This window comes from Procambarus clarkii, chromosome 84 (assembly GCF_040958095.1).
Source record: "Procambarus clarkii isolate CNS0578487 chromosome 84, FALCON_Pclarkii_2.0, whole genome shotgun sequence".
In the NCBI taxonomy this organism is placed as follows: domain Eukaryota; kingdom Metazoa; phylum Arthropoda; class Malacostraca; order Decapoda; family Cambaridae; genus Procambarus; species Procambarus clarkii.
The window spans coordinates 16,408,485-16,420,984 of record NC_091233.1 but is presented as its reverse complement, the minus strand read 5'-3'; the positions used below and the strand labels follow the sequence as shown (position 1 = coordinate 16,420,984).

At 46.4% G+C, this 12,500-nt stretch overlaps 1 protein-coding gene across 1 annotated transcript; it reads left to right on the top strand.

Moving 5' to 3' along the window:
- The first annotated feature begins 2,698 nt into the window (after positions 1-2,698).
- On the top strand, positions 2,699-3,463 carry LOC138358582 (clustered-asparagine-rich protein-like). The gene has a single exon (XM_069316650.1). It carries the CDS (start codon positions 2,699-2,701, stop codon positions 3,461-3,463), a length of 765 nt encoding a protein of 254 aa, XP_069172751.1.
- The last annotated feature ends 9,037 nt before the right edge of the window (positions 3,464-12,500 follow it).

The window sequence follows — 12,500 nt, the reverse complement described above, 5'->3', positions numbered from 1 at the left end:
TCAGTCTCCGACGAATGCTGACTAAGAAGCAGACAGGAATGGAGACAGAGAGGCCAGCAGACAGGAATGGAGACAGAGAGGCCAGCAGACAAGAATGGAGACAGAGGCCAGCAGACAGGAATGGAGACAGAGAGGCCAGCAGACAGGAATGGAGACAGAGAGGCCAGCAGACAGGAATGGAGACAGGGAGGCCAGCAGACAGGAAACCAGGCTGGCACGCGGGAAGTCATGAAGGCAGACAGGCAGACAGACAGACAGGGAGGCAGACAGCTAGGGCAAACAGTCAGCAAGTGGTGGGAACGGAGACGTTGGCGCCGTCCGTGGCTGACTCCGGTTCATGCTGACGCCTCCTGCCTCCAGGGCCTCTGTCTGCTGTCAGCGGTGGTAGTGGTGGTGGTGGTGCTGTCAGCGGTGGTAGTGGTGGTGGTGGTGCTATCACCGGTGCTATTGGTGGTGGTGGTGATGCTATCACCGGTGCTAGTGGTGGTGGTGGTGGTGATGCTATCACCGGTGGTAGTGGTGGTGGTGGTGCTATCACCGGTGCTACTGATAGTGACACTATCGTGGATGGTGCTATTAAACAGTGATGTTTGTGAGTCTATAGGCAGTTGATATTCGTGATAATACTAGTGGCGATATAGCTACTAATATTAGTGAAGTTGATGAACCTGCTATTGATGATAATGCTATCAGAACGCTAGTGATGATACGAACACTAATATGTGAGAGAGAGACGAAGTCTCCAGTTATCTTAAAAAACAAATCTTAAAGATCATCGCTACTAGTAACGAAGCTCAATAAGCCATTAGCAGCAGACGTTGTTCTGCGTCGGGAATTACCAATTTATGGATGCTGGGAACGTGTAATCTGGCATCTGGTGCTTGAATTAGTGCTCCCTGAAGGTGCGGGAAGCTGTCGCTCTCTCTCTCTCTCTTGGGCGTCATCTCACGAGGTTATTAAACCTTGCTAGTGGTGCCAAAGGTGCCCTGATTGGTCGAGGTAGATTTCTTATTGGTAAATTCCATGTTGGAAAATGTAGGTAGATGACATGTGCATCATGTGTGAAGATGACAACATCATCATGTAGGAAGATGACAGCATCATGTAGGAAGATAACAACAACATCATGTGGGAAGATAACAACAGCATCATGTGGGAAGATAACAACAGCATCATGTGGGAAGATAACAACAACATCATGTGGGAAGATAACAACAGCATCATGTGGGAAGATAACAACAACATCATGTGGGAAGATAACAACAGCATCATGTGGGAAGATAACAACAACATCATGTGGGAAGATAACACCAGCATCATGTGGGAAGATAACAACATCATGTGGGAAGATGACAACAACATCATGTAGGAAGATGACAACATCATGTAGGAAGATGACAACATCATGTGGGAAGATGACAACATCATGTGGGAAGATGACAACAACATATGGGAAGATGACAACATCATGTGGGAAGATGACAACATCATGTGGGAAGATGACAACATCATGTGGGAAGATGACAACATCATGTGGGAAGATAACAACAACATCATGTGGGAAGATGACAACATCATGTGGGAAGATAACAACAACATCATGTGGGAAGATGACAACAACATCATGTGGGAAGATAACAACAACATCATGTGGGAAGATGACAACATCATGTGGGAAGATAACAACATCATGTGGGAAGATAACAACAACATCATGTGGGAAGATGACAACAACATCATGTGGGAAGATAACAACAACATCATGTGGGAAGATGACAACATCATGTGGGAAGATGACAACAGCATCATGTGGGAAGATGACAACAACATCATGTGGGAAGATGACAACTGCGTCATGTGGGAAGATAACAACAACATCATGTGGGAAGATGACAACAGCATCATGTGGGAAGATAACAACAACATCATGTGGGAAGATGACAACAGCATCATGTAGGAAGATGACAACAGCATCATGTAGGAAGATGACAGCATCATGTGGGAAGATAACAACAGCATCATGTGGGAAGATAACAACAACATCATGTGGGAAGATGACAACTGCGTCATGTGGGAAGATAACAACAACATCATGTGGGAAGATAACAACAGCATCATGTAGGAAGATAACAACTGCATCATGTAGGAAGATAACAACTGCATCATGTAGGAAGATAACAACAACATCATGTAGGAAGATGACAACATCATGTGGGAAGATAACAACAGCATCATGTAGGAAGATAACAACAGCATCATGTAGGAAGATAACAACATCATGTGGGAAGATAACAACAACATCATGTAGGAAGATAACAACAACATCATGTGGGAAGATAACAACAACATCATGTGGGAAGATAACAACAGCATCATGTGGGAAGATAACAACAACATGTGGGAAGATAACAACAACATCATGTGGGAAGATAACAACAACATCATGTGGGAAGATAACAACATCATGTGGGAAGATAACAACATCATGTGGGAAGATAACAACAACATCATGTGGGAAGATAACAACAACATCATGTAGGAAGATAACAACAACATCATGTGGGAAGATAACAACAACATCATGTGGGAAGATAACAACAACATCATGTAGGAAGATAACAACATCATGTGGGAAGATAACAACAACATCATGTGGGAAGATAACAACAACATCATGTAGGAAGATAACAACAACATCATGTGGGAAGATAACAACAACATCATGTGGGAAGATAACAACAACATCATGTGGGAAGATAACAACATGTGGGAAGATAACAACATGTGGGAAGATAACAACAACATCATGTGGGAAGATAACAACAACATCATGTGGGAAGATAACAACATCATGTGGGAAGATAACAACATCATGTGGGAAGATAACAACAACAACATCATGTGGGAAGATAACAACAACATCATGTGGGAAGATAACAACAACATCATGTGGGAAGATAACAACAACATCATGTGGGAAGATAACAACAACATCATGTGGGAAGATAACAACAACATCATGTGGGAAGATAACAACATCATGTGGGAAGATAACAACAACATCATGTGGGAAGATAACAACAACATCATGTGGGAAGATAACAACAACATCATGTGGGAAGATAACAACATCATGTGGGAAGATAACAACAACATCATGTGGGAAGATAACAACAACATCATGTGGGAAGATAACAACAACATCATGTGGGAAGATAACAACATCATGTGGGAAGATAACAACAACATCATGTGGGAAGATAACAACATCATGTGGGAAGATAACAACATCATGTGGGAAGATAACAACAACAACATCATGTGGGAAGATAACAACAACATCATGTGGGAAGATAACAACAACATCATGTGGGAAGATAACAACATCATGTGGGAAGATAACAAACAATCGAACATGTTCCACAACTTCAAAACAACTTTCAAAACAATGTACAAAGACTAAGCCAACCCAGCACTGTAATATAGAACCTCGGGCCGGAGTCTGCACTGTGTGAAGATAAAACAAAAACCAAAGGTTTCCAACAAGATTTGTGCCGGAAATAAGAGGATTAAGCTACAAAGAGGGTTTAACGGAATTAAATCTCACAACCTTAGAGAGCAATAACGAGTGAGATATGATAACAACATACCAGATATTGAGCGGAATAGACACCCCCCTAACACTACCACAGGGGTGGGTACACAAATGGATGCTAGAATTCAATCGCAGACGTGTAAGGTTATGATGATGGGAAGAGGGGGGGGGGGGAATTAGAGCAGAAGGTGTCTACTCGATAAGATGGAGGCAGCTACAAGAGTCGGAGAGAGAAGAAGATTTGGGAATGGATATAGTTGCATCACCCTCTCTAGAGGTACACATAAACCAGGTAACATCAGCAGCATGTGAGGCGCTAGCAAACATTCGAACGGTTTTTAGGTACTTAAACCAGAGCTTTTTTAAGGCATTCTACATAGCTGAAACAACCACCACTACTACCACCACCACCACCACCACCACCACCACCACCACCCTCACAACCCCCACCACCACCACCCAACCCCCGTCACCACCCCTCCATCCCCACCCCCACGACCCCTCCTCCAACACCCCCCCCCCTTCCAACCCCCACCACCACCCCTCCAATACACCCCCACCACCACAACCACCATCTTTCCCAACACACCCCCACCACCACCACCCCAACAACCACCACCAGTATAACCACCACCACACCAACAACAGAAGCAGTAATCCAGAAACAACACTAAATATATAGTGTTGAGTAAGTTACCAGTCCTCGCCTGTCGCGCCTCAACCTCGCTTATAACAAGTGTTATGTCTTCTACACTCAATGTCTTCCTCTTCTTAACTGAACACCTTACTGTTCTGTGGTGACGTGGCTGTTTGTAGTGAACATTTTAGTGTTCTGTGGTGACGTGGCTGTTTGTAGTGAACATTTTAGTGTTCTGTGGTGACGTGGCTGTTTGTAGTGAACATTTTAGTGTTCTGTTGTGACGTGGCTGTTTGTAGTGAACATTTTAGTGTTCTGTTGTGACGTGGCTGTTTGTAGTGAACATTTTAGTGTTCTGTTGTGAACTTGTTAGTGTATACAGTGAAGGTTTAGTGTTCTACAGGTGTTTTTATAGGTTGACAGTTACCACAGGTGTTGGCCTAATGAGGCCCACAGGTGCTGTTATGGTCTGATAGTTAGAGCAGGTGTTATTCTCTTACCTGCCCACCACCACCACCACCATCATCATCATCACCACCACCACCACCACCACCGTCACCACCACCACCACCACCACCACCATCGTCACCACCACCACCACCACCACCATCACCACCACCACCACCACCATCACCACCACCACCACCATCACCACCACCACCATCACCACCACCACCACCACCCCACCCCCACCACCATCACCCCCACCCCCACCACCATCACCACCACCCCCCCCCCCCACCACCACCATCACCCCCCCCACCACCACCACCATCATCCCCCACCACCACCACCACCACCCCCACCACCACCACCACCCGACCCCCACCACCATCACCCCCACCCCCACCACCATCACCACCACCCCCCCCCCACCACCACCATCACCCCCCCCCCCCACCACCACCACCATCATCCCCCCCCACCCCCACCACCACCACCGTCACCACCACCACCACCCCCACCACCACCACCACCACCCCACCCCCACCACCATCACCCCCACCACCCCCACCCCCACCACCATCACCACCACCCCCTCCACCACCACCATCACCACCCCCCCCCCCCACCATCACCACAATACAGCAACATGTTGGGCAACAAAGTCAGCAGACTCAGCAAATTAAGGAACCGTTCCACAGCTCCGTCTTCTCACCATACTCGCATGACAACAGCTGATTGAATATTGTTGTGAAGGAAGGAAGAAGGCAGGGGAAGGCAGGGGGAGGTACGGGAAGGTAGGGGGAGGCAGGGGAAGTTAGGGGAAGGCAGGGGAAAGCAAGGGAAGGCAGGGGAAAGCATGAGAAGGCAGGGGGAGACGGGAAGGCAGGGGAAGGTAGGGGAAAGCAGGGGAAGGCAAGAGAAAGCAGGGGAAAGCATGGGAAGGCAGGAGAAAGCAGGGGAAGGCAGGGGAAGGCAGGGGAAAGCAGGGGAAGGCAGAGGAAGGCAGGGGGAAGGCAGGAGAAGGCAGAGGAAGGCAGGGGAAGGTAGGGGGAGGTAGGGGAAGGTAGGGGAAAGGCAGGGGAAGGCAGGGAGGGAAGGAGGAACGGTTGACGGTAAAGAGCGGACATGTTTACCCAATCCGTCAACCTCCTGTCAACGGTTGACAGGTAACCCACACAACACAAACTTTCCGTCAAGTCTCGACTTCAATAAACAACTATTTCATGTTGACGGAAGACAATCTTTACCGCTTGTCCTCGTTGACTGTTCGTATATTTTGGGGAATTCGAACACTAAAACTGTAACAAAATTAAATATAGAACTCACGTTTAATATGCCTGTGACCCCTTGTCCAAACACGGTGTCCGAACACGTAGCACTATTCGAAAGCTTGTCTCTCTGTTCGAATGCGCGTGTATCTGTTCGAACGCGCGTGTCTGTCCGAACGCTTGCTTCTCAGTTCTAAAGCTTGTATCTCTGTTCGAACGCGTGATTCTCTATCCGAACGCCTGTCTTTTTGTTCGAAAACGTCCCTTTGTTCGAACGCGTGTCTCTGTTCGAATGCTGGTACTAGACAGGGGTGTTCGGTAATATATAAATATTGTTACATCGTGAGTAATGTGGTCAGGTGTGTGGTGGTGGTGGTCAGGTGTGTGGTGGTGACCAGGTGTGTGGTGGTGACCAGGTGTGTGGTGGTGGTCAGGTGTGTGGTGGTGGTCAGGTGTGTGGTGGTGACCAGGTGTGTGGTGATGGTCAGGTGTGTGGTGGTGGTGGTCAGGTGTGTGGTGGTGGTCAGGTGTGTGGTGGTGACCAGGTGTGTGGTGATGGTCAGGTGTGTGGTGGTGACCAGGTGTGTGGTGGTGACCAGGTGTGTGGTGGTGACCAGGTGTGTGGTGGTGGTCAGGTGTGTGGTGGTGGTCAGGTGTGTGGTGGTGACCAGGTGTGTGGTGGTGACCAGGTGTGTGGTCAGGTGTGTGGTGGTGGTGGTCAGGTGTGTGGTGGTGACCAGGTGTGTTGTGGTGACCAGGTGTGTGACGATGGTCAGGTGTGTGGTGGTGACCAGGTGTGTGGTGGTGACCAGGTGTGTGGTGGCGACCAGGTGTGTGACGATGGTCAGGTGTGTAATCAAGCAGTAAAGAAAGCGTTAAAACATTTGCTCAGACACATATGGCGAGGGAGACACCGCTGCCCAATCACTCCTCACCCTCCCTCAACATTGCAGTATTACATATGTGTGCAACACACATATGCAATATCACTATGTACTTTTATATTCAATTTCATTTACTTCCTCACATCTCTTAACTCGTGAGAAACATTTGATAAAAAAAATCGAAATAACTGCATCAAATCTTGACAGTCCTTAAGTAGCATTGACTGTTTAAGCACCTAAGACTGTCTCTTAGAACACCCCAGTCACTAGGACTGGTCGGTACAGCGACCGCCTCGGTTCTTGCAGATCGAGGTTCGATCCCCCGATGCTCCAAAAGGAATTGGGCACCATTTCTTTTTTCCGTCCTATCTAAGATCTTTGTTCTCATATCTCGTGTAAGTTCTATATGGTACTTGTAGCTTCTCTGAGAGCTGAACTCTCATGAAAGTAGAGTGGAGACATGATTGATACATGAAAAATCATTAGGGACAGACGAAGTGGACAAAAACAAGCTTTTACGACAGGTAACGGCTGAACTAGGCAACTTGAAGCTCAAATAACCCTGATAAAATTCATTATAGCATTATACAAGTACAATGAACAAGTTAGAAGTGCTTACAATGATATCACGACTAAATTTCCAGTTATGAAATCTAAATAAGCAATAGGATCAGGATCAGATGCGGGATTAAGCGCATCTAATCACATTGTCTCGCGTGATATGGAGGATCCAATCCCTTCATAACACACCTTTGTATCTTAAGTACCTGTCCAACACTCCACCATCCCTAATCTATTCGGCTGGAAGAGGATCTGTAACTCTCTACGGATGGAAGAGCTACAGAGGATTACAACTACCAGATGGGAAAGGCAATACCTAAGTGAAATGTAAATCAGATCCTATTTTAATGGTATTATCGTTGACGGGCCGAAAAGGATCTGATCTCCCTCACCCCGAGAAGGAGAGTTTATAGTCTCGTAAACGTTGGAGGGAGGGTTGGGGTAAGGCAGAATCCCATTACCTTTATCCCAGTTGGAACTACGTATTCAGTCTCTTATACCCAGTGCTGTTTATGCATTTTTTTTTATCCCAGGTGAGGCAAGGACTGTCATGTTTTATCCCAGGAGAGGCAAGGGCTGTCATATTTTATCCCAGGAGAGGCAAGGGCTGTCATATTTTATCCCAGGAGAGGCAAGGGCTGACATATTTTATCCCAGGTGAAGCAAGGACTCATATTTTATCCCAGGTGAAGCAAGGACTGTCATATTTTATCCCAGGAGAGGTAAGGGCTGTCATATTTTATCCCAGGAGAGGCAAGGGCTGTCATATTTTATCCCAGGAGAGGCAAGGGCTGTCATATTTTATCCCAGGTGAGGCAAGGGCTGTCATATTTTATCCCAGGTGAGGCAAGGGCTGTCATATTTTATCCCAGGTGAGGCAAAGGTTGTCATGTTTTATCCCAGGTGTGGCAAGGGCTTACATACTTTAACTCACACACCTGTCTACCTACTTCATATACCTGAAGTCTTTCCGACATACCTGAAGCCTTATCTAAATACCCGAAGTTTTCCCCTCACGCATCTGGTATTCAACACACACACACATCTGGTCCTCTTCACACACACCTGAAGCTTTCCCCACACACCTGAAGTCTTTCTCACGTACCTCAAGTCCTCCTCACACACCTGAATTCCTCCCAACACCCCTAAAGTCCTCCTCACACACATGAAGACTCCTCCCCCTCCCCCACACACACACACACACAACTGAAGTTGAATTCCACTAAGTTATATATGACTGAGTGAGAATTCTGAAAATGGCTTACCAGCGTCTGAGGAACTCGAACCTGAGACAAGAAAGGTGAATGTCGTCATAATAGCCGTGTTAGACACGACCGCTTGACTCAGAACCTCTCAAGAGAGTCCAGGGACGCGCGTTCGAGCCCATTGTATGTCTTCATTGATCTTCTTGAGAGTTATAGAGCTTCACTTAATTTTTTGTTCTACCATAAATTCCATCTTAATACAAACCTGTGTAAAATCCTATTGATAGGTGACCATACCTTACAAATAGGTTTTCTTCTTAAAGTTATCTTGATATGATTTTGGGGCTTAGCGTCCCCGCGGCCCGGTCCTCGACCAGGCCTCCTTTTTGTTACACCCCCCCAGGAAGCAGCCCGTAGCAGCTGTCTAACTCCCAGGTACCTATTTACTGCTAGTTGAACAGGTGCATCAGGGTGGATGAAACTCTGCCCATTTGTTTCTGCCTGTACCGGGGATCGAATCCGGAACCTCAGGACTACGAATCCGAAGCGTTGACCACTCAGCTGTACTTATTTCTAGAGCATAAATGCTTGCAAAAAACATATGTAGGCAGTGGCTCAGTTTTTGAGGCGTCTAGCAAACATAACTATTTTAATTACTATAATACGTAAGACATTCCTGCCTTTCTAGAATAATTACAACCCTCCCTACCAGCACACATACGAAACTATAACAAATATATTTGGAATATCTTGAGGTTATCTTGAGATGATTTCGGGGCTTTTAGTGTCCCCGCGGCCCGGTCCTCGACCAGGCCTCCACCCCCAGGAAGCAGCCCGTGACAGCTGACTAACTCCCAGGTACCTATTTACTGCTAGGTAACAGGGGCATTCAGGGTGAAAGAAACTTTGCCCATTTGTTTCTGCCTCGTGCGGGAATCGAACCCGCGCCACAGAATTACGAGTCGTGCGCGCTATCCACCAGGCTACGAGGCCCCTCAGGAAGCCTGACTTTTTAACAAGTAAACATTGAGATTACAGTCTCTGAAGCCAGGTACAATTGGCAACACCGACCAGAGGGTACAGTAACGAAATACCAAATCTCTACTTCCTTAAAATTAAATTTACTGCCCACTGCAGCCATTTAGGAGGTCTGCAGTAGTGTGGACCCTTCCTGGAACTGCGCGTGTACCATTATGCCAAATGACTTGTTCAACCTGTGTTTAACAGACAGCTGCGGCCATCAACGGACTCGTTTGACAAGGTGTTCTAAATACAGATCTGCTTGACAAGGTGTTCTAAATACAGATCTGCTTGACAAGGTGTTCTAAATACAGATCTGCTTGGCAAGGTGTTCTAAATACAGATCTGCTTGACAAGGTGTTCTAAATACAGATCTGCTTGACAAGGTGTTCTAAATACAGATCTGCTTGACAAGGTGTTCTAAATACAGATCTGCTTGACAAGGTGTTCTAAATACAGATCTGCTTGGCAAGGTGTTCTAAATACAGATCTTGCGCACAGATGCCGCATTATGCGTTTACAAAAGCCTTGAGTGACAGCGTGACAGCGAACCCGCATTCCTGGACGCCCCAGATACGCAGGTCCAGAGACGCAGATTCGATCCCATTGTATAACTTCAGTATGTTTTCAAACGTGTGTAAATAATCCAGTTTATTATAGTTCCTATCCAGAAGGAATAGGAAATATTATCCCGGGATAGGAAATATTATCCCGGGATAGGAAATATTATCCCGGGATCGGAAATATTATCCCGGGATAGGAAATATTATCCCGGGATAGGAAATATTATCCCGGGATAGGAAATATTATCCCGGGATAGGAAATATTATCCCGGGATAGGAAATATTATCCCGGGATAGGAAATATTATCCCGGGATAGGAAATATTATCCCGGGAATATCCGGGATAGGAAATATTATCCCGGGATAGGAAATATTATCCCGGGATAGGAAATATTATCCCGGGATAGGAAATATTATCCCGGGATAGGAAATATTATCCCGGGATAGGAAATATTATCCCGGGATAGGAAATATTATCCCGGGATAGGAAATCCTGATCGCGAATAACCAACCGATCAATCATTCCAGGGGAATGAGGGATCGTATGGTCGTTAAGGATCATAATCAAATATTAAATACATGCAGTGATAAAACTAATGTTGCTGCTGCGCGTAGGAGTGTATTCATCAACCCGCTACTGACATTAAGATGATAACTTACGGGCTATTCATGCCCGTGCCACCTCTTGGGTGGCCTAACCTTCATCAGTCATCAAGATCATGTTTGTCTGAGATGCTGAAGAGTTGTGTCTTAGTGAACGTGCAACATTGAAGAGTGACCTTGGGTGAACACTATGCCATGCAACATATGCCTTACGGTATCCTGGCCTACAGAGAATACTCACTATAGCACTTTACTGCTCCAGGATACTGTCAAGTGTTCCGTCAAACAGGCAACAGTTGACAACTTGGGTTTGATGAACGTTAACCCGTCTGCGAGCAGCCAAGAACTGGTCACAAGTGATTGTTTCCCGCTCCGATGATTGATTCCTGATCGGCTAATCTCCTGAACCTCCAAAGGATACCTGATCAACCAGGCTGTGACTGATACGTCAGGCTGCGAGCAGCCGCGTCCAAGCAAGCTGTTGACAACGAGGAGGCCTAGTCGACGACCGGGCCGCGGGGTCACTAATCCCCGAAATCACCTCAAGGTAACCTCAAGGTAAGGCTAAAACCTCAAAAGGTTCAATTAAAGTTTCAGGAAGATCCCCCAAAAATTTATGAACTTGAAGAACAATTGTAGATTCTGAAGTGAAAATAAGAAAGACTATATTGAACATCTGGACATCTACTTATTTTTTAATGCATATTTAATTTTCCCATCACTTGGACTGGTCGGTTTAGGGAAGGCGTCGCATCTTGCGGGAGGCAGATGGTGCAAGCGGTTGGGCACTGTCCCTTCCGTCCGTCTTATCCCCGTTCCTTATCCTCGTGTCCCTGCCAAGTGCTATCCAGTCCTGCTGGTGGGCGTTTGCCTCATAATTTCCTTATCTTACTTGCAAAAGTATATGAATGTTCTTAACATAAACACTCTCTCTCTAATGCGGCTACCTGCTGCGCTCTGCGTTCACTTCTGCGTTCACCTCTGCGTTCATTTCTGCGTTCACTTTGCGTTCACTTCTGCGTTCACTTCTGCGTTCACTTCTGCGTTCACTTTTGCGTTCACTTCTGCGTTCACTTTTACGTTCACTTCCTCTCAGCTTGATGCTTTACCATAGTGTACCAACTTTTCCTATTCCCTTTCCCACAGGTTCAGACCGTCACATAATGTGGGAACCGAACATATTCCAGCTTGAGGCATCCACTATATCCTAGGAGCCGGACATATTCCAGCTTGAGGCATCCACTATATCCTAGGAGCCGGACATATTCCAGCTTGAGGCATCCACTATATCCTAGGAGCCGGACATATTCCAGCTTGAGGCATCCACTATATCCTAGGAACCGGACATATTCCAGCTTGAGGCATCCACTATATCCTAGGAACCGGACATATTCCAGCTTGAGGCATCCACTATATCCTAGGAACAGGACATATTCCAGCTTGAGGCATCCACTTTATCCTAGGAACCGAACATATTCCAGCTTGAGGCATCCACTATATCCTAGGAACAGGACATATTCCAGCTTGAGGCATCCACTTTATCCTAGGAACCGGACATATTCCAGCTTGAGGCATCCACTATATCCTAGGAACCGGACATATTCCAGCTTGAGGCATCCACTATATCTGGTAGCCGGTCTAACAAGGTCACCTCACGGTTACCGTTAAAAATATCCGTTACTCTTTCAGCTTCCGTTCAGAAACAGGAATAATTACA

What these genes read in the sequence shown, in the direction of transcription:
- LOC138358582 (XM_069316650.1), top strand. Translation starts at nt 2,699, where the DNA reads ATGTGGGAAGATAACAACAACATCATGTGGGAAGATAACAACAACATC.